Below are 27,077 nucleotides of genomic sequence, written 5' to 3'. Positions count from 1 at the left end.
AAAAAGATAGATGCATCGGAGACAACCAAAGGCAAAGAGAAGGCCAATGTGGCCTCTAGCGTGGTCATAGAAGAGCTTTCAGATATAGAGGCTGATGTATTATGTGCAGTTGATTATGATGCCGTTGTATGTCTTATGCAGAATATGCAGATTACCAAGGTTGATGTGATTGATGCACTCTTGTCAGTTGATCTCAGACTTGGATTGTAGACTATGGTGCCTCTTTCCATGTAACTGTTAGAGATCATGGCTTGTCCAGACTGCACAGTCCAGTCGGACTGTCACGTGGCAGTCCGACTGATTGCAGTATAGTCGGCTGCATTTAATGCAGCCGACCTGCTATTTCTGGCTCCTGTTTTCTGGCTATTTGTAGCCGAGTTTTTCAGTCTTCAGGATACACTTTTCTGCTCGCAGATTACAGACAGGTGGCTCGCGCAGATTCCGTCTCTGTTCGCAGATTTTTGACAGGAGACAGTGCAAACTGTAGCGGACTTCGAGGTGAACAGCAGGTTGCATCGTCGAGGTGGAGACACGCAGTCCAGCGCACTGCGCCCGTGTACATATCTGCATATCTTTGTATACAGCACACTTTATACAGCAGATCTTTATCTTCCACTGTCTCTTTCTCTCTCTTCTCTCTCTGCGTTCTCTCTCTCTTAGTCCTATGCTTCCGCACCGCTGCACTCTGACATGGTATCAGAGCAGTGTTAAAGGGCTGACTGAGTGCAGAACCAACTGAAGAGGAGTTTCTATCGCGACACAAGGCTGCGTTTTCAGCGTTTGAGGGCAGGTAGGAGGGCTGCGCCTCGGAACAAGGCTGAAGCGAGTGTGGGCGCGTAGGAAAGGAGTCCAGGTGGTGGATTTGCTGCTGTTTGACGAGGAGAAAGTTTGAGTTTTCAACTTTCAAGTGCAGGTTTTGCTTCTTCATCGCCTCCGGCGGGTGAAGAAGTTTCAGGACGCGGAAGAGCCCTAGCAGGCTGAGTTATCACAGTCAGAGGGGGCTGCTTTTGCGTTTGTGAAGGCATTACAGGTGAAGATGTCTATTGAGATTGACTTGGAGTTCCAGACGATTATGGACCGGAAGGTGCTTGTCTTACCGGCTCTTCCCACAGATCAGAAGCTCGATGGCGACAACTACCGCATCTGGCGCGTCATGACGTTGGCCATCCTTGAGTCCTATGATTTGGCGGAGCTTGTACAGGAGGAAATCGACCGGCCCTCGGTGAGAGATGAGTCCAAACTCTCTTTCGATACTCGTGCTGAGTTGGCCAGGGCACAGTCTCACTGGGACAAACTGAATGCTAGGATTCATTCCTTTCTTTTTCTGTCTTGTATTACAGCCATGATAGCTCACATCGAGCACTTGACGGTGGCTCGGGAGATATGGTTGGAGCTTGATCAGATGTATAACCGGATGACCCTAATGAAGCGGGTTTCTTTGGAGGTTCAGATGTGGACCTTGTCCGTGAACAAGTCTTCTTCGTTGCGGGAGCACATCAACAAGCTTAGACAGCTTCAGATGCAGGTTTAGAATGTGGGGAAGCCGATTTCCTCTGAAGACATGGCGATCACACTCTTGTCCCAGTTGCCGCTACGATTCGGTGCTTTCTACTCCGCCCTTATTGCTTCGGGGTGAGAGTCCACTCTTCGGTGGGAAGAGTTGGTTCCTATGGTCTTGGACCAAGAGGAACAACTAAAGGGACAGAATGCTTCCAAGTCGGAGGCACTGACAGGTCAAGCCTCTCAGAAAAAGGGGAAGGACCAAAAGAAGAAGAAGGGGGATAACAAGTCAAAGAAGGACAAGGACAAGGACAAAGAATCCACATGCCATATTTGTGGAAAGATTGGCCATTGGAAGAAAGATTGCTCTGACAAAGACAAAAAGGACACCAATAAGAAGGACACGAAGGATTCTAGAGTGGTGGATGCACCCTCATCAGCTGCATTTCTTCATCTAGCTGTCATTGAGGACTCTACACCGAATGCTTCTGATGTTGCGATGACGGCTCCCTAGGTTCGAGAGTGGATCGTTGATAGTGGTGCCTCTCGGCACATGACTCCTTCATCAGATGGTATTGCCCAGTTGCGACCCTCGCGTGGGCAGATTCTCATTGGAGATAGCTCTTCAGTATCAATTGCGGGACGGGGTGAGATGTAGCTTATTCCCGATGGACGTGGTGGTACCCATACCTCAGAGGTCTTGCATGTCCCAGGTTTAGGGTATTATCTACTGTCAGTTCATAAGATTTGCTCCCTTGGACTTTTGGTGGAGTTTGACAGTGATTCAGTGCGAGTCCTTGATCGTGGGTCAAGGAAGGTTCTATCATCTGGATATGAGGAGAACAACATCTATAAATTGAAGTCTTCCACCGCCCTCTCTACTCTTCTTCTTACCTCTTAGACACAGTCTGAGTTATGGCATGCTCGGTTTGGTCACCTCAACTATGATTATCTTCGGAGGGCGTCACGTGGACAGCTTGTTCGAGGGTTGTTGTATATAGTGGTGAGCCAGCAGCCATGTGTCTCCTGCATTTGTGGGAAGCAGCATAGGGATGCCATTCCCCACACAGCTTCGTGGCGGTCTACTTCACCGATGGAGCTTGTATCTACGGATCTATGTGGCCCTATGAGGAACGAGTCCTTGCGAGGGAGCCCGTACTTCATGTTGATCGTAGATGACTACAGTAGGATGACATGGGCCTATTTCTTGGCATTGAAGTCAGAAGCTTTCTCCCACTTCAAGGATTGGCTTCTCTTTGAGGAGAACCGATCGGGCCGGAGATTGATGACCTTGCGATCCGACAAGGGTGGTGAATTTGTTTCTAATGAGTTTGCTCGTTTTTGTGCAGATAAAGGTATTCACCAAGAGTTTGCTAATACCAACACTCCTCAAGAAAATGGCATTCTTGAACGGAAGAACCGCAGTGTGATCAAGATGGCGCGCACCATGATGGAGCACCGACAGACACCTCAGTTTCTGTGGGCCGAGGCTGTGGCTACTGCAGTCCATATCCTTAACTGATCCCCCACTTCGGCCGTTGATGGGATGACACCTTTTGAGGCTTACTTTGGGACTAAGCCCGATGTTTCTTATTTTAGGGTCTTTGGGTGTGATGCCTATGTTCACATTCCCAAGGCTCATCGTGATAAATTTGAAGTAGCTTCCCGAAGACAGGTATTTGTTGGCTACAGCTCCCAGTCCCAAGGCTATCGTTTGTATGATCCCATCAAGCGGGATGTGTATATCAGCCGAGATGTGCGGTTTGTGGAGGTTCCGGCCATACCAGCGGGTGAGGAGCATCCCGTTCTTGGTGATCCAGGGGAGAGTTGGGCTCCCGCTACAGTTCCTTTGGAGCCCGCGCCTTTTGATTTTGATTCTGTTTCTGACACAGAGTCTACTGTTCCACCAGTCACCCCTGAGGAGTTACCACTGGTGGATATTCCAGAGTCTTAACAGAGTCTACTGTTCCACCAGTCACCCCTGAGGAGTTACCACTGGTGGATATTCCAGAGTCTTCAGCTGATGGAGAGAGACGAGGGGAGGTCCGGCCTCCTCCTCGTTGGGCCCGTAACACACTCCGTGATTCAGGGATCGAGGGGGTTCCTGAGGAGCAGGGACCGCAGGATGGTCCGCGGCGGTCACGGAGGCACCAGGTACATTCTACGGAGCTTGTTTGCTCTAACTATTGTTTGATGACCCGTGTTATGCAGGATCGAGAGTCCACCTCTGTGAAGGAGGCTTTCTAGTCCGCACCATAGAAGAAAGCTATGGAAGCCGAGTTGGAGGCTATCGAGAGGAATGGCACTTGGTCACTCGTGCCACGCCCCCCAAATAAGAAGCTGATTGGCGTCAAATGGGTCTTCAAGACCAAGTACCTTAGCGATGGTTCTTTGGACATGCACAAGGTTGAAAAAGGCCTTGTATGGCCTCAAGCAGGCTCCGTGTGCACGGAACGAGAAGATTGATTCGTTCCTTCAGTCACAGTTGGGATATCGGCGTTCTAAGGCCGATCCGCAGCTTTATGTTCACACTCCGAGGATGGTTGTGTGCTTTTTGTGTTGTATGTTGATGATTTGATTGTAACAGGTGATCGTGCACAGAAGGTCCAAGAGACGAAGGCAGCTTTACATCGGACGTTCGAGATGACGGACTTGGGTCTACTCCATTTCTTTTTGGGCCATGAGATTTATCAGACTCAGAGGGGGATCTTCATCTCTCAGCAGAGATATGTACAGGAGCTCTTGGTTTCTTTTGCGATGGAGGATTGTTGGATCCTTTCTACTCCTATGGATCCGAACAGGAAGGCCAGTTTCCATTCAGCTTCTCCCATGGCGGATGCTTCCTGCTATCGTCAGTTGATTGGATCATTGATTTGACTCCTCAACACTCGTGTTGATCTTTGTTTTGCTGTTGGGCTCTTGGCAGGGTTTATGAGTGAACCTCAAACGGTGCATTGGCAGGCTGCTCAGAGGATACTTTGGTATTTGAGGGGGATGTCTGATTTAGGGATTCATTATCCAGCAGGGACAGATGGTTCAGATCTTGTACTTGCAGGTTGGAGCGACTCGGATTGGGCCGGTGATATGGACCACAAGCGGTCTACTACAGGTTACTGTTTTACCTTGGGTGCCGGTGTTATCTCATGGAGTAGCAAGAAGCAGCCCACGGTCGCCCTTTTGTCTATTGAGGCGGAGTATCGGGCCGCGTCTTCCACCACATGTGAGGTTGTGTGGCTTCGGAGATTGTTGGAGGAGCTTGGCTACCCCCAGACTCGTCCTACTTTGCTGCAATGCGATAATGAGAGTTGCATTGCCTTGGCACGGAATCTTGTTTTTCATGCCCGGACGAAGCACATAGAGATCCAGTACCACTTCATCAGAGAGAAGCTTCTGGATGAGACCATCACTGTGGAGTACTGCAAGACGGAGGACAATCTTGCAGATTTGTTTACGAAGGCACTTCCCCAGGCTCTCCTTCGTAGCCATTCCAGATTCCTCAAGCTTCTGCCCCGCCCAGGCTGTGAGAGGGGGTGTTAGAGATCATAGCCTATCCGGACTGCACAGTCCAGTCGGACTGCCACGTGGCAGTTCGACTGACTGCAGTACAGTCGACTGCATTTAATGCAGCCAACCTGCTATTTCTGGCGCCTGTTTTTTGGCTATTTATAGCCGAGTTTTTCAGTCTTCAGGATACACTTTTCTGCTCGCAGATTATAGACAGGTGGCTCGCGTAGATTCCGTCTCTGTTCTCAGATTTTTGACAGGAGACAGTGCAGACTGCAGCGGACTTCGAGGTGAACAGCAGGTTGTATCGTCGAGGTGGAGACACGCAGTCCAGCGCACTGCGCCCGTGTACATATCTGCATATCTTTGTATACAGCACACTTTATACAGCAGATTTTTCATCTTCCACTGTCTCTTTCTCTCTCTTCTCTCTCTGTGTTCTCTCTCTCTCAGTCCTACGCTTCTGCACCGGTGCACTCTGACAGTAACTCCTTGCTTGGAGTGTTTTGCTATGTTCAATGTAGGTATTTATGGAAGGGTGTATCTTGGAAATAACCATGCTTGTAGCATTGATGGGATTGGCACAGTATACTTGTCTTTAGATAATGGTCAAGAGCTTGTGTTGAAAGATGTCAAATATGTGCCTGGCATTAAAAAGAGTTTACTATTTGTTGGTCAGCTTGACTTGCATGGCTACACCACACTGTTTGGTGGTGGTTTGTGGAAAGTGAAAAAGGGTTTCATGCTGATTGCAAAAGGAACCAAGAAGGGCACTTTGTATTGTTTGCACTGTAAAGCCTTGAATGGCAAGTTTCTTGCAGTTGCTGAAATTTGCAGCCACTTGGAGTTATGGCATAAGAGATTAGGCCATATGAGCCAAAAAGGACTTGATGTCCTTACCTCTCTGAAGAGGGTTGATGGAAAAGGCTCTAAACTTGATTTTTATAACGAGTGTCAGTTTGGAAAGAAAATAAAAAATTCCTTTTACTCTGATGTCTTTCGTAAGTCCAATGTCTTGGACTTAGTGCATTCTGATGCATGTAGTATGTCCGTGAAATCATTGGGTGGTGTTGCATATTTTGTCTCCTTTATTGATGATTTTTCCAAGAAGATTTGGGTGTACTTGCTGAAAAAGAAAAGTGAAGTGTTTACTGTTTTTAAAACTTTTCATGCATTTGTGACTACTCAGACAGGTAGAAAGCTGAAATGCTTGAGAACTGATAATGGGGGTGAGTTCACATCGTCTGAATTCAAGTCCTTTTGTGATTTGTATGGTGTTAAGAGGAAGCTTACAGCCCCTTACAGCCCTTCTTCAAATGGGGTGGCTGAAAGATATAATAAGACTTTATGTGAAAGAGTGTGGTGCATGCTGTCCACTACTAATCTCCCTTATGCATTTTGGGGAGAGGCTCTCAAAACTACGGCTCACATTTGCAACCGCTCTCCAAATAGGTCCTTAAATAATGGCATCCCTGAGGAGGTTTGGTCTGGTAAATCGGCCTCATATGACCATTTACGCATATTTGGCTGTGATGCTTTTGTACATGTTAGGGATGAGCTGAGGAACAAACTTGACCCAAAATCCACCAAAGATATTTTCATGGGCTATGGTGATGAGGGTGAATTTGACTACAGAGTGTGGTTACCTCAGTCCAAGAAAATTATTCGCAGCCGTAATGTTGTGTTTAACGAGGCAAAATTGCTGAAAGGCTCTTTAACCTCTAATGAAGATCTGAAAAAGGTGAAATTTTAGAGTTTGTAGCCACCCATTACTTCAGAAAATAAGCCTCAAGATGCTGTACCACAAACTGAAACTGATGATCAGCTGGTTATTTTTGAGCCAGATGATGATGGACAACAAATAGAAGCACAAGGAGGTGATGGACAGCAAGATAGGCTTACTGATTATGAAAATGAAGGTGCTGTACAGCGTGAACAGCATGCTGAAAATGGTTTACAGCTACCAATAAATGCTGAGAATAATATACCTCCAGATGTAGACCCAATTCCTGAAAATGTTGATCATTGGGTACGCAGGTCTACACGCATAAGAAGGCAACCACATAGATTTGACCCCTCCTTGCATTATGTGATGCTTACAGATGAGGGTGAGCCTCTTACATACAAAGAGGCCAAGTCATGTGAGTTCAGCAGTAAGTGGGAGCTAGCTATGCAGGAAGAGATTAAATCTCTATATGCAAATGATACTTGGGATCTTGTGACATTGCCCAAAGGAAGGAAGCCACTTCCAAACAAATGGGTGTACAAAGTCAAGACAGTTGATGGGAAACCCAAGTATAAGGCAAGGCTAGTTGCCAAGGGGTATGCACAAAAGGAAGGGATTGACTTTCAAGAGGTCTTCTCACCTGTTGTGAAGATGACCACTTTACGTGTGCTTTCTGCTCTTACTGCTGTTTTGGATTTAGAGCTGTATCAAATGGATGTAAAAACAGCTTTCTTGCATGGTGATATTGATGAGGAAATCTACATGAAATAGCCTAAGGGCTTTGTAGTTCTTGGAAAAGAGCAGATGGTATGTAAGCTAAAATGCAACTTGTATGGGCTGAAGCAAGCACCACCGTAGTGGTACAAAAAGTTTGACACTTTTATGCTATCTCATGAGTTTACACGCAGCCATGCAGATCATTGCTTGTACATGAAAAAGGATAGAGATGGCAACTCCATCATACTTGTTTTGTATGTGGATGATATGTTACTAGTTGGGAAAAGAAAGACTAGCTTGGATGCTCTCAAAAATCAGCTGAAATCAGCTTTCTCCATGAAAGATTTGGAAAATGCAGTGCATATTTTGGACATGAGGATTCGTAGAGATAGAATGCAGAAATTGCTGTTTTTATCTCAAGAAAAGTACATTGGAAAAGTACTGGACAGATTTAACATGGCTGAAGCTAAGCCTTTTAGGGTACCCTTACCTCCTTATCTCAAGCTTAGCAAAGTCAATAGCCCGAAAGATGACGTGGAAGCAAATGCTATGAAGGGAGTTCCTTATGCATCAGCTTGTGGCTCTCTTATGTATGCTATGGTTGCTACTCGTCCAGACATTGTTCATGCAGTGGGAGGAGTTAGCAGGTTTATGTCAAATCCTGGCAAAGCACATTGGGAGACTGTCAAGTGTATTCTTCGATACCTTAAGGGTACACAAAGAAAAAGTATTTCCTATGGGCAGAGTGCACTTAGTTTGCAGGGTTTTGTGATGCAGACATGGCAGGTGACTTGGACACTCGTAGGTCCACCAGTGGGTATATCTTTACAGTTGCTGGTAGGGGTGTTTCTTGGTGTTCCAGGTTGCAGAACATTGTTGCACTGAGTACCATTGAAGCTGAATACATATCAGCTACTACTGAAGCTTCTAAGGAAGCTATATGATTGAGCAGACTTGTAGATGATCTCGGCATGTCTATGGGTATTGCAATTTTGGGATGTGATAGCCAAAGTGCTGTCTATCTGGCTAAGAATGCCATGTATCATTCACGCACCAAGCATATAGATGTGCGATATCACTTCATTAGATAGATTTTGGAAGATGGTTAAATTACATTGACCAAAATTAAAACACAAGATAACCCTGCAGATGTTCTCACTAAAAGCCTAAGCAAAGCTTAGCACGAGTATTGCATTCGACTAGTGGGAGTTGGTTAGCTAGAGGTTCATATCAGACCTTTAAGTGGGAGGTTGTTGGGATAAAGGCCCGGTAATCTCCGTGTATAGTATACACACATTGTACATGAGAACGCACCCTTTACGTGCTCTAAGTATAAATACATTTTATTCTTTGTGTACCAACACATTGTTGGTACACTCTTATCGACTAGTACTTTCACCTTGCTCATATACTCTCTCCAGCAGTCACACTCACGCTCACTCCTGCTCGATCTCCCTCTCTCTCTCTCTCTTTGTCGTGCCCCCTCTTGGTCGGGATAAAGGCCCGGTAACCTCTGTGTATAGTACACACACATTGTACATGAGAACCCACTCTTTACGTGCCTTAAGTATAAATACATTTTATTTTGTGTATCAACACATTGTTGGTACACTCTTATTGATTCATACTTTCACTCTGCTCACATACTCCAGCCGTTACGCTCTCACGCTCACTCCTGCTCGACCTCCCTCTCTCTCTCTGCTGTGCCCCCTCTTGGTCCAACAGAGAGAAGCCACTAGCTCCACAACTCCATGCTGGAAGGAATGTGAAGGTCTCATCACCAAGTCGCAGCTGAACCTCCAAGGCCCCGATCTAGGCGGTCTCTAAAGATCATGGGTATTAGGAGAAGAAATGATTGCTTGAGGAAAGCCATCCCAAAAGAGTAAATGGAGGGTGATGAACTTCATGATGAGGAGGTGCCTCCCCAGAGGGTGAAGATGCAGGGGCCCCCTCTGAAGCCGAACAAGTAGAAGGCCCTTTGAGGGCAAAGAGAGTATATCCCCCTTTGAATCCCCCTTTGCAAGAGAGGCAATCTAAAAACTCATGGATCATGGACTCTGAATTATCTTATGACAAAGAAAGTGCCATTGGTTGTGCCAAAGAAGATATCTGGGATTTTGAAGATATCTAAGAACTCCTAGAGATGGCCTCTTGAACGTGAGTAGTCGAGGATGGGAAAAGGTGAGGCTCAGGTTGGGCAACAGTCACTGTCTCTAGGTGGACTGACTACAGAGCCAAAATAATAGAGGGTGTCGAACAATCATTGTCTCTTGAAGGAGTAGACTATCAAGCGAATGGTATCCAACAATAACTCTCTCTTGGGGGAGCGGACTACAAAACCATGGGGGGTTGAGGTGGCATTTTTGAAAACCTAGAAGAAGTAGAAGCAACCTTTGTAGTGCATTGGGGTGGTTGTGAGGAGGCCGTGGTACCAGTCGATCCTCCTGTGCCTCAAAAGGGCTTAGTGCACATTAGATGCATCTTATTGCCTTGAGCATAAAAATTTGAAAGCCAGTGCAAAATGAACTCGTGGCCCACAAGGGAGAGGTGGCACAACAAGTGCATGGGGGTAGACACATATACTCCGGTTGGGTAGGGAGCAAAGATCCATTGTGGCAAGCATTGGTGGGGGTGCTGGTGATGCCGGAAGAGGAGCACCCAGTGGTCTTTCCATCTATCTGTGGAGAAGGCATAACATCAGTGTCAACCTATAAGGGGAGGTTAGGTGGGAGAGGAAAAGAAGGGTATCTCTGGCTCCTGGGAATGCAACGAAATTGAAGGGGAAAATCAATAGATGATGCTGAACCCACAACTTGTCTTTGTCTTCTCTAATGAATAGGGTCTTTAGCTCTCTGAGCTCCTATGCTTTGATAACATATCAAAAATAATAGGTATGCTTTGATACCATATCAAAATAAGCAACAATGCAAAGAGATAGTAGGGTTTGCAAGGAGTAACACAAAGTGTGTATGGCAAACATTGAGAAAGAAGAGAAACTTAGAAACACAAGAACACGGTGATGATGCATTGAATAATTCTATGAGAAGAAAAATTAATACAGTGGAGCCAAAGCTTAGAATATAACTGCATTGTCGCGTCTGAATCAAGCGGCAACGGCAACACCTATGGGAAATCTGCACCGTGAAGGGAGCGAAACACAGTCCTTTGGGTAGTGGGCTATCGAAGTAATCAACTGGAAGGTGAAGGACAATTGTTGAAGGAGCGAACCGCAGTCCTCGCCAGGGAGTGACCTGAGCAGCAAAACGCAAATCCTAGAGTGTCGGAGCTATTGAACGTAGGGAGATGTAAAAAATAACAGGTATACTTTGATACCATGTCAAAAAAATAACAGGTATGCTTTGATACTATGTCAAAAAAACACAAGTATGCTTTGATATCATGTCAAAATAAGCGATGATGTAGAGAGACAATAGGGTTTATAGGGAGTAACATAGTGTGTATACAGCAAACACTAAGAGAGAAGAGAAACACAGAAATACAATAAGAACACGGTGATGATGCACTGAATCATGCTATGAGAAGAAAAGCTGATACATCGGACCCGAAGCTCAAAAGATAATTGCACTGTCCTATCTGAATCAGGCGGCAACACCTATGGGGAATCTGCGTAGAAACCTAGAAGCAGTAGAAGAAACCTCCGTAGCGCATTGTAGCGGTTACGAGGAGGCCGTGGTACTGGTTGATCCTCCTGGGGCTTGAAATGGCTTAGTGCACATTGGATGCATCTTATTGCCTTGAGCATAAAAATTTGAAAGTTGGTGCAGAGTAAACTCTATGGCCCAAAAGGGAGAGATGGCACAGTAAGTGCTTGGGGGTAGAGACATATACTCCGACGGAGTAGGGAGCAAAGGTCCATATCGGCAAGCATCGGTGGAGATTTTGGTGATTCTAGAAGAGGAGCACCCAGTGGTCTATCCATCTGCTCGAGGCTTGGAGAGAAGTCATAGCACTGGAGTGTCAACTTGTAAAAGGGGGGTGGGTGGGAGAGAAAGAGAAACATATCTCTGTCTCTTGGTGATGCAGTGGAAATGAAGGGGGAAATTAGTAGATGATGTTGAACTCGCAACCTATCTTTGCCTTCTCTGATGAATAGGGTCTTTATCTCTCTGAGCTCCTATACTATGATACCGTGTCAAAAATAACAGGTATGCTTTGATACCATGTCAAAATAATAATAGGTATGCTCTGATACCATATCAAAATAAGCGATGATGCAGAGAAACAGTAGGGTTTGCAGGGAGTAACACAGAGTGTGTATGCCAAACACGGAGAGAGAAGAGAAACTCTGAAACACAAGAACACTAAATCAAGCTATGAGAAGAAAAGCTGATATAGCGGAGCCGAAGCTCAGAGATAACTCCACTGTTCTATTTGAATCAGGTGATAGCACCTGTGGGGAATCTGCACAGTGAAGGGAGCGAAACGCAGTCCTGCAGATAGTGGGCTATTCAAGTAATCACTCAAAGGTGAAGGGTAGCTATCAAGGGAGCGAACCGTAGTCCTTTGATGCCGTCGGAGATATGGAAGATGATCACCAACTGTCGAGGGAGCGATCCGTAGTCCTTTGATGCTGAGGAGTGATTTGGGTACCAAAATGCAAATTTCAAAGTGTTGGAGCTATCAAACGCAAGGAGAGTAGCCGTGATGTTGACACCAGGTGGATAATGATGATACCAGATGATGGAAGATGAGCGAGGCTGCAAAAATGCAGGTTCTAGTAGTCTTTGTGAGAGACAAGTGACTCCAGGTGATGGAGGAGGAGTAAGGCTGCAAAAACGCATGTCCAGTAGCCCTTGTGATAGACAAGTGACGCTAAGTGATGGAGGAGGAGCTAATGGAGATCTTCTCATTGCTTGGCATCATCATCTCCAGCTTAGCATCAGCATCCTAGCCTCTTGTGACAGTCTCCATCTCCGAGCGTTAGTGATTTCATCACTCGTCTATCATAGGAGTTGCTAGGACTTGCGTTTTTGCAGCGTGGCTTCTCCTCCATCACAAGGTATCACTTGTGTATTACAAGGGTTGCTGGGACCTGCATGAAGGTGGAGCCTGATGGAGAAGGGTGCTGATGCCAAGCAGATGATGGTGATGCGAGGTAGAAGATGCTCCAGATGCAAGGCATGATGCTAGAACAAGGCGTTTGAACTAGAAGAGGAAGGGTGAAGGCAACCACGAGCCATGAATCACAATGTCCTCTTGAAGGGGTGTGAGGGTAGTGGAAGGGGCTGGTGAGAGAACAGAAGGGTGTTTAATGACGGAGGAAGAGGGGTAAAGAATGACTGAAGAGTGGTAGAAGTGGTGAATGAATGAAGTGATTGCCTATTTATAGACATAAGCTATCTAGGGTGGCACACCATTGTGTGGGTGCCCATTGAAAAAGTGGTCAAAATGTGGACACCAAGTTCCAACCCTTTTTGGGGCTATCAATATGAAACCCTAAATGAATTGTGTAAACTGAAGAAGTGGTTTCTCAATAGGAGAGTAGCCCATATGCTAACATCAGGTGGATAATGATGATGCTAGATGATGGAGGATGAGTTGGGTTGCAGAAACACGGGTCCCTGCAACCTCTGTGTGACAGATGGGTGACGCTAGGTGATGAATGAGAAACTAGGCTGCAAAAACACAGGTCATAGCAGCCCTTGTGACAAATGAGTGACGTGAGGTGATGGAAGAGGAGCTAGGTTGCAAAAACGTAGGTCTTAGCAACCCTTGTGATAGATGAATGATGAAAAATCATTGATGCTTGGTGATGGAGACTATTGCTAGAGGCTAGGATGCTGATGCCAAGTTGGAGATGATGATGTTAGGCAAGGAGAAGGCCTCCACACTGAAAAATGCAGGTGAAGGTGGAGTCTAAAGGAGAAGGGTGCTGATGCCAAGTAGGCGATGGTGACGCCAAGTGGAAGATGCTCCAAATGCAAGGCCTGATGAAGGAATAGGGCACTTGAAGCAAAAGAGGAAGGATGAAGGTAGCCATGAGCCATGAACTGCAATGTGCTCCTTAAGGGGTGTGAGGGCAGTGGAAGGGGCTGGTGAGAGAAGGGAAGTGGTGGTGGTGACTGAAGAAGGTTGTGAAGAATGATTGAAGAGAGTGGTGAAGAATGAATGAAGTGATTGCCTATTTATAGGCATAAGTTGTCTAGGGTGGCACACCATTGTGTGGGAACCCATTGAAAAAGTGGCCAAAATGTGCACACCAGTCCTTTTTGGGGTTGTCAATGTGAAACCCTAAATGAAGTGTGTGAATTGTGGTTTCTCAACATGGGTGTACTCAAGTGAATGGATCGAAATGTAATGAATTGCGTTGGTACTAATGTCCACAATGATATGTTAAAATGTATAAAAGATCTTCAAATAGAAAACCCTATGACAAATTGTACTGTGTCCTATGAAACCATAGCCCTATTTATGCTAGGTATACTATCTTAACTATCCTAAGTGATAGGCAGTGGTGCTAGAAACCCCAAACCAAGGGACAAAGGGCATCAATGGGTAGCCCATGAGATGGCCAACAATATACAATTTCTTACTAGGGTGAAACTTTCACATTGATTGAAACTTGCACTTCAACCTTGGAAATACACATTTTCCAAGTTTCTTTCACTTTGTCCTTGAGCTACATAGCTCTTGACAGCTCCTTTGGTCCCGCCTTTGAGCCACACAACTCTTAACAATGGTTAATGTCCAGTGCATTGGTGCCAATGTCCACAATGATATGCTAAAATGTATAAAAGATCTTCAAACAGAAAACCCTAAGACAAATTGTACTAAGTGTCCTATGAAACCATAGCCCTATTTGTGCTAGGTATACTATCTTAGCTATCCTAAGTGATAGATAGTGTAGCTAGGAACCCCCAACCAAGGGACAAAGGGCATCAATGGGTAGCCCATTAGATGGCCAACAATTACAATTTTTTACTAGGGTGAAACTTTCACATTAATTGAAAATTGCACTTCAACCTTGGAAACACACATTTTCCATGTTCCTTTCACTTTGTCCTTGAGCTACACAGCTCTTGATAGCTCCTTTGGTCCCGCCTTTGAGCCACACAACTCTTAACAATGTCTAGTGTTCATTGACCATGCATCTAGGCATCATGCTCAAGAGCTTGGGGTTCTAGGTTTAGCATTTTTAATTAAAGATATTGAAGTATAACTTTTAAAAGTTTAAGTTCTTTCACATTCTTGGTAGTATAGATTTGGAAGTTCAAGTGTGAGTATGTGTTTCATTTTGACGGCTCATCTATATTTGAATGAAGAAAGAGGTGGTATGTTGAAAAATAGGGGGTAGGCCATTAGGTCCATATGCCAGAAATTACTGTTTTTGCAGGTTACACATGGTACTATGCAAAGAACATTGTCAAACTAGTAAGTATCATTTTATGGAATTTCGTGTGGCATAAAATTTTAATTTGATCTCTAGTTATTTGAGAAAAAAGGGATATGTCTGAATTTAAGATAGCACTTATGTCACATGTCCTAATCACAATACGTGGTCATAAATATTGTTAAAAATGCATGTGAGTGAGATTAATGTCATCTTTGGCATTTTGAGAGTTTTTGTGCTTATTAAATAATTCGTCCTCACATTTGAACATTCAAGGTCTCAAAATAAGGCTAAGATCATGTATAACAACGAGTGAAGTAGAAGTCAGACTTTCTACTGCTATAGTTGTTTGTTAGTAATCGTGCTTGGATGCTTTATTTTTTGTCCACCATAGTTTAATGAGCCCTAGATCACCATGCTTTCCAACACTTAAAATCCAACATGATGTGAAACTTATAGTGTCTGTACTTCATATCTAATTGTTTTCTTGGTGAGGAGCTTCAATAGATAACACTTTTTCCACTTTATGTTCCAGTTGTGCCAGTTTTATTTGCACATAGTTTGACGCCTTCAAGGGGGATGCAAGCTATCCTTCTAGAGGATCCTGTGTGTTCCGAGAAGCCAACACAAGTTGTAAGTCCGCCGACTGATTATGAGGTTGCTCTTGCACTGAGAGTTTTAGAGGGGTGCTGCCTTCTTGATATAGGGAGCAGGTTTATTGCATCTCAACACATGGCTGTAAAGGTAATATTGCTGTCTTTTTCCTCATTTGGTGTCTAAATATACTCTCCTTTTCATGTTGTTGAGTAGTACATTTTCCTCATTGTAGTAGTGGCAATGATGGAAGAGGTACTTTTATTAATGACAATAATTAGATAGCAAGTACCACAATGCAATCTTGGCCAAGAAACTATGAAAGATTTATACTACTTAGCCGCTAAAGCAAAAATGCATTTTGGATCTTGTGCCTAGAACATCATACATGTAGATGCTGCTATAAAATTCATAGGCTCTCATGCAGACATACCAATGTGCACATGCAACCAACAATGAGCATTCACCTATATTGGATTTCTTGGGCCTCTAATAACCCTCACTTCGGAATTTGAATTGATAATTTTGAAAGTTATATCCATATTTATGTATATCTATTGAAACTCTTCCATTAGATCATAATATGCCATGATGATCCCACATTATCACAATCAATTTCACTATGGTCTCATTATCCATCAAGTGCCATGGTGATTTCACATTGCCTTGTTCAATTTCTGTATGGGTCTTAAAGAACTTGCTTGGTGCATCAGTTTGTAATAAACGGTTTATACATTCTTGTCTTTTTTGTGTCTTCTCTGTTACTTGAGTTGTCATCTCCCATTCGGTTCTTAAATATGCGAGGATGATTGCCCACTTCCATTTTCTCTATGATCTCATAAAATTGTGTTGGAGAGTCTAAACAGAAGCACCTTAGTTGGAAGCACTGCGTCAAAGAAGCAATTGCTGTGGCAGCATCACAAGACGTCTAAAGCTTGGCAAGGGAAGACAGTAGTTGATAGCATTCCCCCAAGATTGTGCTCTTGTCTCATCTCTTCTCTCTCTTACCCTCTTCTATTTGTTTCTCTGCACATTTGGATCCTTCAACTGGTATCAGAGCCGTGGTTTCACATCGATCCAATTGACGCTGATAGAGAGCACTCTCAATGGTGCAGCAACAGCAGGAGTTTTCAGTAGTAAGTGAGCTGCTGTCCACTGTTGTCTGCAGTAGGGAAGAGCAAATTATTGCTGCCACTTTCGGTGACTAGGAGCAGTAATATTGCTGCAATTTCTCAACAACAGAGGCAGCAGATAACATTCTGGAAGTAGGCTAGAGTAGTAGCTGCTAGCAGCAGACCAGCAGGTGGTAAGCAGTTCTGGGTAACAGGCGATGCATTTGCAGGCAGAAAGTGCCGCAAACAACTATTGATAGGTGATGTTTTGCAGTGTTGGGTGTAAAGACCCTTTGTTATGCTTCCTGTGTATATATTTACTTGTACATGTGAATGCACCCTTATGAGTGTAAGTGTATCGTACCCTAAGGATAAATACATTCTTTTATTCTTTGTGTGTACCACACTGGTACACACCCTACTCACGTTTGTGCTCTCTCTGCACTCTCTACTGTTGTACACACAGCACTCCTGCTGGGCACACCCCCTTCAAAGCGGTATCAGAGCTTTGGTCAAGGCATTTGTGCGAGTCAGATTAGCTCATTTGGCGCAAGAAAATCATCAGGTTGTCACTTTCTGGGTCACGTGTGTGCCGGACTGTCAATCGACAGGCCATAAACCCTAAATTTGGTACAGGTGTATGTCGCTTTTGCTCAGGCAGGTAGGTGCAAGTCGTTTTCTGCTCAGGCAGGCAGTCGCAAAGTCATTTTTACTCAGATGGACAGTCTGAAACCCTAAAATCAGACAGAAGAAAGCTGGCAGTACCTTCTGGAATAGTGCGATAGCTGTCAGGCCCTCCTGTGGTGACACGGCATTCCTGCTGTGAGTTCTGGACTGACATTCATTAAATCTGGAGCAATCTCTGGACACTACAGCAGTTAGCCCTTATGGGATTTTCTCTGATTTTGCACAGTGAATGCTTGTGCAGTGACATTTGACCCGAAACTTGCAGAGATTGTACACATTGGCTTTGGAACATTTGGGGCTTTTCATGTATCGGTGAAATTTTGCTCAGCTGAGTTGAATTTGCTGACATTGGTGCACATCTAGACCTGAGAAATTTGGGGCTTTTGCAGAATTTGTTAAATTTCTGCAACATTTGCCCTTGTTTGGCACTTGGGAACCTGTATTAATACAATTGGGACAGATTTGTCGGAGAAATTTTGGGACTGTTCACATCGGTGATGTATTTTGCGCTGATTCATGCTTTGGCAATAAAATAACAGCAGATTCATTGTTGAGTGGGAGAAATTCTTACTTGGGATGTATCAAATGTTGTCAAAAGGCAGCTTCCTTTAGTACATGTATTACTGAATGCTCATTGTGCAGTGAAACAGTGGTATATACAGCACTTGGGTTGTTGCATATGGGCATCATGGTGATGTATTATTGAAGTGGGAGTTGTCTTTTATGTATACATATCACATTTTGTGCCTGTATATGCTGTATTTGGACTGAAATTGCAGCAAATTATTTGCTTCTTGAGCACCTTTGTAAGTGCATTTTGTGTACTTGTTATATTCACAACCTTGCTATTGGCTGACAGCATTCAACCCTTCATTGCAGAAATTATTGTTGAAAATGGCTGACAGTGCATCCACTTTTGACAGAGAGTCTTTTCGAGATTCGGAAATTTCATGGCAACGGCTTCGATCTTTGAAAAGATCATATGCAGGGTATCCTCTCTTTATGAAGGATTGTGATAATGCTTTGGAACAAGAAAAAATTGTTGCTTTGTTAGATGAGGAATAAGCTAAGATGAATAAGAAGGCCATTGCTTACATCATAATGGCAGACCTCACAGAGGATAACTTGGTTGGTATTAAGAAACTCTCCAGTGCACGTGAAGTTTGGGTGAAACTCAAAGCTTCATATGAGAATACGACTCTTGTCAATCAGGTCTGTCTCATGCGGAAGTTGGCTAACTTGGAGCTTGATGAGTCCAAGCCCACCTCAGAGCATTTGAATGCATTTACTGGGATTTTGAGTCAATTTACAGGATGTAGACTTGTCGCCTTTTGATCCCAAGTTGAAGGCTATCTTCTTGCTCATGACTTTATCAGATTCATGGGAAGCATTGGTTGTCTCTTTGAGCAACAACCCCGACTGGAATTTTGATGGTGTGTGTGGTTCTATTCTCAATGATGAGATTAGATGCAAGACAAGTGGGGGCAAGAGAGTGAATCAGCCTATAATGTAAGAGGAAGAACCGAAAAAAAGTCAAATATTGCAAATAAACACAAAAATCGCAGCAAAAGCAAGGAAAAACAGCAAGATGTCACATGCTACCAGCGTGGATGCAAAGGGCATAAAAAGCTTGATTGCAGGTATTTTAAAAAGGAACAAGAACACAAAAAGTAGATAAATCCAAAAGGAAAAAAGAATGAGAAAGATAACAGCTCTATTCCTATAGAAATAGAGAAGGTAAATGTGGTATCTATGGTTGTCATTGAAGAGATTGAAGAAAATGAAGATACTGCAGATTTGGTGGTTGTATCTTCAGATTCACATGCTATGACAATAGAAGACATGTATATCACTTAAAAGGATGTGATAGATGCCTTGTTCTTTGCTCATGATGGCTTGTTACAATCGTGGATTACTAACAATGGTGCTTCATTTCATGTAACTCCGTCTTTGGAGTGTTTCTCTTCTTATGCAGTAGGTCACCTTGGGAAAGTATACCTAGGGAATAACTATGCATGTGACATAGAGGGAGTTGACACCATACACCTAGCTCTTGAAAATGGCCAGGAATTGATTCTTCATGATGTTAGGTATGTACCTGGCATCAAGAAGAGTTTACTTTTAATTGGGCAATTAGGCAAGAGGGGTGACTTTACTATTTTTGGTGGTGAAATGTGGAAGATGTAGAAATGATCCATGCTTGTCACTAGAGGCAGTAAAAAAGGAACTTTGTATCTGCATTGCAAGGCACTTCCTTGAAAGTTTGTTGCAGTTGCAGAAGTGCAGTCACACATGGAGCTATGGCACAAGTGTCTTGGACACATGAACTAAAAGGGTTTGCATGCACTCTCTTCACTTGGAAGAGTTGGTGTGAAAGATTCAAAGCTTGACTTTTGTGATGATTGTATTTTGGTAAAACATATAAAGAGTTCATACTCTCATGGAGTCTCTAGAAAGGTATGCATTTTGGATTCAGTCCATTTTCATGTATGTACTAAACCTCATAGTGGTTTTTGTTATTTCGTGTCTTTTATTGATGACCACTCTAGAAAGCTATGGGTTTACTTGCTTAAGTAGAAAAGTGAGACATTGGACGTTTTTAAAAAGTTTTGTGTGTTTGTTAGCACTCAAAAGGGTTTAAAACCAAAGTGCATAAGAACAGATAATGGGGGAGAGTGTATATAAAAAGAATTCAATTAGTTTTGTGATGTAAACAAGATCAAACGGAAGCTCATTGCCGCTTATAATCCATTATCTAATGGCATGGTTGAGTAGATGAATCACACTTTGTGTAAGAAGATTCGGTGCATATTGTCCATAACTAATTCCTGGCGATTGTTATGGGGGAAGGTACTTAAAACCATAGTGCATATTTGCAACCGATCTCCATATCGTGTACTTGATGGTGGCATCCCTGAAGAGGTTTGGTTTGGCAAACCTGCTTCATATGACCACTCACGGGTCTTTGATTGTGAATGCTATGTACATGTACCTATTGATAGTAGAACCAAACTTCACCTGAAATCCATTAGAAGCATCTTCATGGATTATGGAGATGAAGGTGAAATGGGTTAAAGAGTTTGGATTTCAAGCATGAAAAGGTAATTTGCAGCCAAGATGCAGTATTTAATGAATCAAAGCTGCTGAAAAATGCCACATCTAGTGACTTAGATAAGAAGAAAGTGAAATTTCAGCACGATCAACCACTTGAACAGCCATCAGCCATTGAAAATTGAGCCCCATTTGATACTGGTTTTGATGATCAGTGTGTCATTATTGAGCCAAATGAAAATAGGAAGCAAAGGGATGTTGAAAATCAGCTTGGGCAGCATAATCAGTATACAGTAGCCTGAAAATGTAGTTTAGCAGCCAAATAATGAGGTTGTTGACATTCCTTTGGATGTAGACCCATTGCCCGAGAATACAGATCATTGGGTGAGGTCTACATCTATCAGAAGACCTATAGGTTTCCTCTTTGGACCGCATTTTACTCATAGATGAGGGTGAGCCTCTCATATACAAAGAGACACAATCTTGTGAGTTAAAGAAAAAGTGGGAGCTAGCTATGCAAGAAGAAGTAAAATCTTTGTATCAGAATGATACTTGGGATTTGGTCCCATTGCCCAAAGATAGGAAAGCCATTTCTAACAAATGGGTCTATAAGATCAAGTGTATAGATGGCAAATCCAAATACAAAGCCAGGCTTGTGGCTAAGGGTTATACATAGGAAGAGGAGATTGACTTTCAGGAAGTGTTTTCACCTGTTGTCAAGATGACCACTCTGTGTGTATTGTTTGCCATTGTAGCATCTATGAATTTGGAGCTTGATCGGATGGATGTTAGAATTATATTTTTGCATGGTGATTTAGAAGAAGAGCTGTACATGAAGCAGCTAGAAGGCTTTGTTATACTAGGAAATGAGCATTTGGTGTGTAGGCTTAAGAGAAGCTTGTATGGTCTAAAGTAGGCTCCTAGATGGTGTTATAAGAAATTTGATGCTTTCATGTTCTCACATGGGTTGAAGAGAAGCAATGCGGATTACTACTTATATACAAAGAAGGTTGATGATGGAAGCCTTATTATTCTTGTTCTTTATGTGGATGATATGCTTATTTTTAGTAAGCATAAGAGCTAGATTAATGCATTGAAAAGACAGTTGAATTGAGCCTTCTCCATGAAGGATTTGGGTGCAGTTGAATACATTTTGGGCATGCGTGTAATGAGAGATAGAGAGCAGCAGCTCTTATTTCTCTCACAAGAAAAGTACATCAACATAGTAATTTATAGGTTTTCTATGGTTGTTGTTAAGCCTCTTGGTGTGCAATTACCACCGTACACGAAGCTTAGCAAAGTAGATTGCCCAAAAGATGATAAGGCAGCCAATACTATGAGGGTATTCCCTATGCTTCAGCTTGTGGGTCACTTATGTATGCTACGGTTGCCACTAGACTTGATATTGCTCATGTAGTAGGAGTTGTGAGTATGCTATACCCCAAGATGTGGATTAGCATGCATCTCATGCAATACAGTGATTCTCTGGTGTATTGACAGTGTGAGCAGCCATTGATAGTGACATTTTGGCTCAGCTTAATGACTGTTTTGATGGTAGTTTTACGCTGAAATTGTGTAGAGATTCTGTGGGCAAGGTGCCAAGTGCTGACTAGATATCTCTCTTGCATTGAGATTGTCAGCCTCTACTAAATTAATTTTTGGAAGTGCCATTATGGCTTCATCATCAATGAATGAACCTATAAGCTTTATGTGATGAACTTTGCATATTGGAAGGAGCAGATACATAATGTCTTGGTGCAAAAAAAGTAGATAAACCCATCCATCTGAAGGGCATAAACCTTGCAACTATGGATGGAGATGGTTGGTTGGAGCTAGATGATCTCGCCAAGTCCAAGATCATGCTTACCTTGTCAAAGTCATTTTTACGTCATGTCAAGGATACAAGTGGTGGTGCTTATGAAGTATGGAAGAAGCTATGTGATCTCTACAACCAACATTTCTTCTTGGAGAGGGTGGTAATTCCTTGATTAAGCACTTAATTACAGCAATTAGCAAATACACATAAATTGAAGTGCACAATTTACCTTGATAATCTTGGACAATAGACACCCAGTTGGCCCCAAAATTGGCGCTCCTTTTGGTATTTCTTTAACTTAAATTGCTAATGGATTGAATACAAGTTGAGATTCCATAATCTCCTTTGATGATCCAAAAGCTCCTTGCTATACATACAATCAGTAAGCAATTTGGGCTAATTGCCCCTTGATTTTCACCTAGGAATTACACAAATTGAGCCACGAACTGGCCAAATATTGCCCCAATTCACAATGGATGGCATGGCATCTGAAATCCTTGTCAATTCCATGAATTTCAAGTGCTGATTTTAGTGTATGATGCCTTCTCTTGTTGGCACTAATTTTTTCTGAAAATTTAGATTCTACAGTAGAGATCTCTCTGTTGTCTACCAAATTTGACTGAGATCTGCTCAAAATGGCTGAGAAATGTCAAGCTCTCGTAAGAATGGATTGGAGAAGATGAGAGAAAGCCAAGATGAGAGAAGTTTGATTTTCTTCTCAAGAAAACCCTAAATTCTGCTTACTGCCTGCTCGAGTGTGCATTTAATGTAGTCATCAACTGCCAGACACCTTCAAAATGCTGTCACTTGATTAGCAATGCTATTGCTAGCCCCTAGAAGGTGACTTCCTATTGTCACTTGCCTGTTGAGGCCCCCAGATGGTTGTCTTTTGTAGCAAATTGCTGTTCTCTGATTATATGCTTCCATCCTTGAGCATGAGTTAAGTAGGTGGGCAGAGGTGTGGGGTCTTAGAGCATAGGGATAGGCTGGCTTTAGGAGAGGCTTCTCCACATTGGATCACATCCTCACACTTAGAGCGATCATTGAGGAGGGAAGGGGCCATGGCCGACGGACCTACTGCTGCTTTGTGGACATCCGCAAAGCCTTTGACACAGTACCGAGAGACAGGCTGATACATAGATTGCATGACATGGGAGTACCGAAAGAGCTCAGTTGGGGTATTTTGGCACTGTATGAGAGAGTTGTGGGCAGAGTCGGGACACCTGAGGGCCTTTCGGCATATATTTACTCCACCATTGGGGTGAAGCAGGGATGTCTCCTCTCTCCGATATTATTTGGCCTGTACATTGATGGGATTGTTGATTATATTTCACATGAAGGAGAATGAGGAGCTCCACTAGCTAGCACTTGGATACCTCTCCTATTGTATGCAGATGACATTGTATTCATAGTTGACTTTTCAGAGAGTCTACAGAGACACTTAGATGCATTACACTTCTATACTTTGGACAGTGGGCTTTCAGTGAACCTTGATAAAACCAAGGTGATGGTATTTAATACTACACCACAGTGGGCCAAGAGATCAGCATCTAAATTCACATATGGATCTGAGGAGTTGGAGTATGTGGATTTTTATACATACTTGGGAGTCTTATTCACAGGGCCCACCTTTTCTATACGAGAGGCAACAGACACTAGACTGACTTGTGGATACATAGCACTAGGTGGTTTGGAGAGGATGTGCTCACAGGTGCAATTCCAAGAACCCCGCGCCAAGCTATGGCTCTTCGATACACTAGTCACATCCACACTACTTTATGGAGTAGAGATATGGGGGCCCAGTCTCGACCATGGTAGCAGATCAGGGCGTACTTATGATGGATGGAGGTCGATGGAGAAACCCCTAGTGTCCATGAAATCCACGATGATCAGATGTAAGGCCTCAGTGCCACATGAGATCATCAGAGCCGAGCTAGCAGCTACACCGATTGTGATAGAGGCCCTCAGCCGATCGGTTGCATACATACATAGTCTATGAGACTTACCTAGACACATGTATGCACGGTTGGCCCTTGAGTCCTCTAGGCAGCTTGCCAGAGAGGATGATACTTCATGTTGGTATGCACAGATGTCGGCCTGGTTTGAGTTGCATCGCTTTAGAATGGACAAGTTATCCCCCTTCCAGTACTCCCTTGATGCACTATCTGTTGATCTGAGCAGGTTAGAGATTTACAAGATCATCAGGATGGATCTTTCCCAGTTGGATATCATGCGGACATGGTTGATACCAGGGCAAGAGCTAGGGACAAAGATGGCTTTCTACCACGGGCATTTCCTTCATACTGCAGATGATGGATTTGTTGCTCGCCTGAGATACATGGACACCCACCTTTCCCATGGGATCAGATGTACTATTGGCCAGTTGCGCATCTCCTCACATCAGCTAGAGATTGAGACTGGTAGATATAGATCCATCCCATCAGAGGAGCGCATATGCCAGATATGCCAATTAGAGCCAGAGACAGAGGAGCTTTATATCTGCCGCTGCCCAGCGAATTATGAGGTCTGTGGTCGTTTCCACTCTCTCTTTAGAGACGGATTTGGACCACTATCCAGAATCATGGATTTTACCGATTAGCGACGCCTTGGCCTCTTTCTTCTTGAGATACGACGGCTTCGTGACATGCACCTCAAGAGTAGAGTTGCTCCAGGATACCGAGACCCTCCATAGAGGCAACTCATATAGACTTCTTTGCAAAGGAGACTTAGAAGACTTCATTACAGTTACAATCACAGTCCACACGAGAGTCTCTCTCACCGCCACAGTCCACACACAGACAAGGAGTACTGATTGATTGAGCCGTTCATCAGCTTAGCCGATCCAAACATCCTAGGCCTCAACACAGACACTAACGACACCTTCATAGGTAGATACAGGGGGTTATTGCTTGGGCTAGAGCTAGGCTCTCCATACACACATGAGATTGTACCATTTGGAGCTCATTGTTACTAGATAGAGCTCTATGTTTTACACATAGCCATAGTTAGTTTCTTTTCTTATTTTGCTTTGTGCTACATATTTTGCCTAGACAATTGTACAATCATACACATGATTGCAACTCATGGTCTCATAGGTCATTTTGGTCTTTTGTAGACGTTTATATATCATTTCATTTCTCTCTCTCTCTCTCTCCTACCCAAGTTGTAAACTAATTGAATGGTTGAGACCCACGAGCCCCCAAAAACACTTTCTTAGTTGGCACATGCATTTTGGCCAAGTGGCAGCCTTCTAAACCCACTTTTTAGCATTATCTAGTCATTTAATTAATTTTTAGAATTAAATAATCTTGAAAATTAATTTTAGCCTTTTCGACCTTGCCCAAAATTAAATATGCCCATCCATAATTAAATTGGCTAGGCCCTATTGTTACTAGCAACACTTATTGGCCAAATAACTATCCTAGGGTCAAAATTGATACCAATTGACCCCCAAAGCCTAGTTGGCATAACTTATCACAACTTTTTCCTTTGACATCCACTGCATCCTTGGGGTCCTTGGCTTATTACCATGAAATAACTGCACATGTGCATCACGTGCTAAACAACCTTGCATATTTGACTAATAACTTAATTAAATGTTATGAGCAAGATTAAAGCATCTCAAAATTTCACATCCCCATGACAGACCTTTCCCTTGAAATCCTTGCAATCGCCCTCGATTGCATTGCATTGTGCTAAAGGAAAAGTATATTGCACTGGAATTTCCATAAAGTATCACACTCATAACATTGTGCACTGTCGTCCAACCATGCTACATGCCCCAAACCTGTTGAAAATTTTCAGCCATCATATACATAACATAAAACTGAAAATCAATTCAATGTTGTTGCTAGAAACTCATTGAATGCATCCATAACTCATGTTTCTCAAGTGTTTTGACTATCAACCATAGAAAAGCATCAATTTAGCATAAACCATGGCTGAACTATCAATGGCATTTACTAAGATGTTGTTGTCCATGGAACCGGCTGTAAACCATTGAAAACTGAGCATAATTTGATCATAAACTGAATACTTGTTGATCTGAGAACTGATCACAAGCTACTACAAATGTAACCCAAAACTAATCACAAACTCATTTGTGAAAAGTGACCAATAATCAATGCAAAAACTGATCCCAAAAGTGACCATAAATTTCTTAAACTGATTAAAAACTAAGCTGATCAGAACTTTTGTCTCAAAATTGAGGCAAAATTCATGCCAAATTAATCATAAGTTGATACAAAAGTATAGTTTCAGTGCCTGTGTGAAACTCATACCCATTTGCATACATCACAAAGTGACTAATACACTAAGTAGTGACCTCATGGCAAACATATTGTCAGCATAGTACCTTGGATTCATGCTGAATCTATCCGAGATCCACTGTATATGAGAGCAGTCCATAACTGGAGGAGTGGAAGTGTTATCTCCCTCTTGAGCACCAGACAATACTTCGGACCCTTAGTCTGCTTCTAACTAAGCTCGAACTAAAATTCAGCTCTAACTGAAAGGTGTCTAGGTAAAGTTGCAACAAGTGAGGATGGTCTTCCAAGTCATCTTCTTCCATCCATTTGGCATCTATTGGTGAATAATTTTAAAATTTCACCAAGTATCTCTTGGAAACTTTTCCTTTAACCTTTATTACCTTATGTGTCAAAATCTGCTCGGGTATCAAAATCTTATCCAGCTCCTTAATCTTAGGCTGAATTTCGGTAGACATATCCTGTGGCATTGAAGTGACGGGGAGTGCGAAGATCGAGACACTCAGTCCTTGCTAGCAACAGAGAGAGTGAGAGTGAGAAAATGTAGAGTAATCAGGAGAGTGAACACGATTTTTGGGTACAATGACGAGTGTACCACTTTAGGTTTTTAGATAGATATATGTATGAAAGTACAAGTGCTAAGGGTGTATTCACACCCGAGCACATTTAAAAGGCACGTGGGCCTTTATTCCCAACAACCTCCCACCTAAAGGCAATGTGCCTTAAGAGGAGAAAAGAATCAGCTAAGTCTAGG

The 27,077-nt window shown here is 43.2% G+C and overlaps 1 protein-coding gene across 4 annotated transcripts in view; it reads left to right on the top strand.

The window, feature by feature from the left end:
- The window catches only part of ISI1 (binding protein), a 111,257-nt gene that overhangs the window by 31,263 nt on the left and 52,917 nt on the right, over window positions 1–27,077 (top strand). For all 4 annotated transcript variants that reach the window (XM_087672728.1, XM_087672727.1, XM_087672730.1 and 1 more), the window contains exon 2: window positions 15,334–15,542. In XM_087672728.1, the coding sequence (XP_087528854.1) occupies window positions 15,334–15,542 (209 nt within the window). The remainder of the gene's footprint in view (window positions 1–15,333; window positions 15,543–27,077) is intronic.

Source organism: Lygodium microphyllum, chromosome 30 (assembly GCF_053477565.2).
Source record: "Lygodium microphyllum isolate KBCC chromosome 30, Lygodium_microphyllum_v1.1.10, whole genome shotgun sequence".
Taxonomy (NCBI): domain Eukaryota; kingdom Viridiplantae; phylum Streptophyta; class Polypodiopsida; order Schizaeales; family Lygodiaceae; genus Lygodium; species Lygodium microphyllum.
The sequence above is the reverse complement of the archived record's forward strand: the minus strand, read 5'-3'. Positions and strand labels throughout refer to the sequence as shown.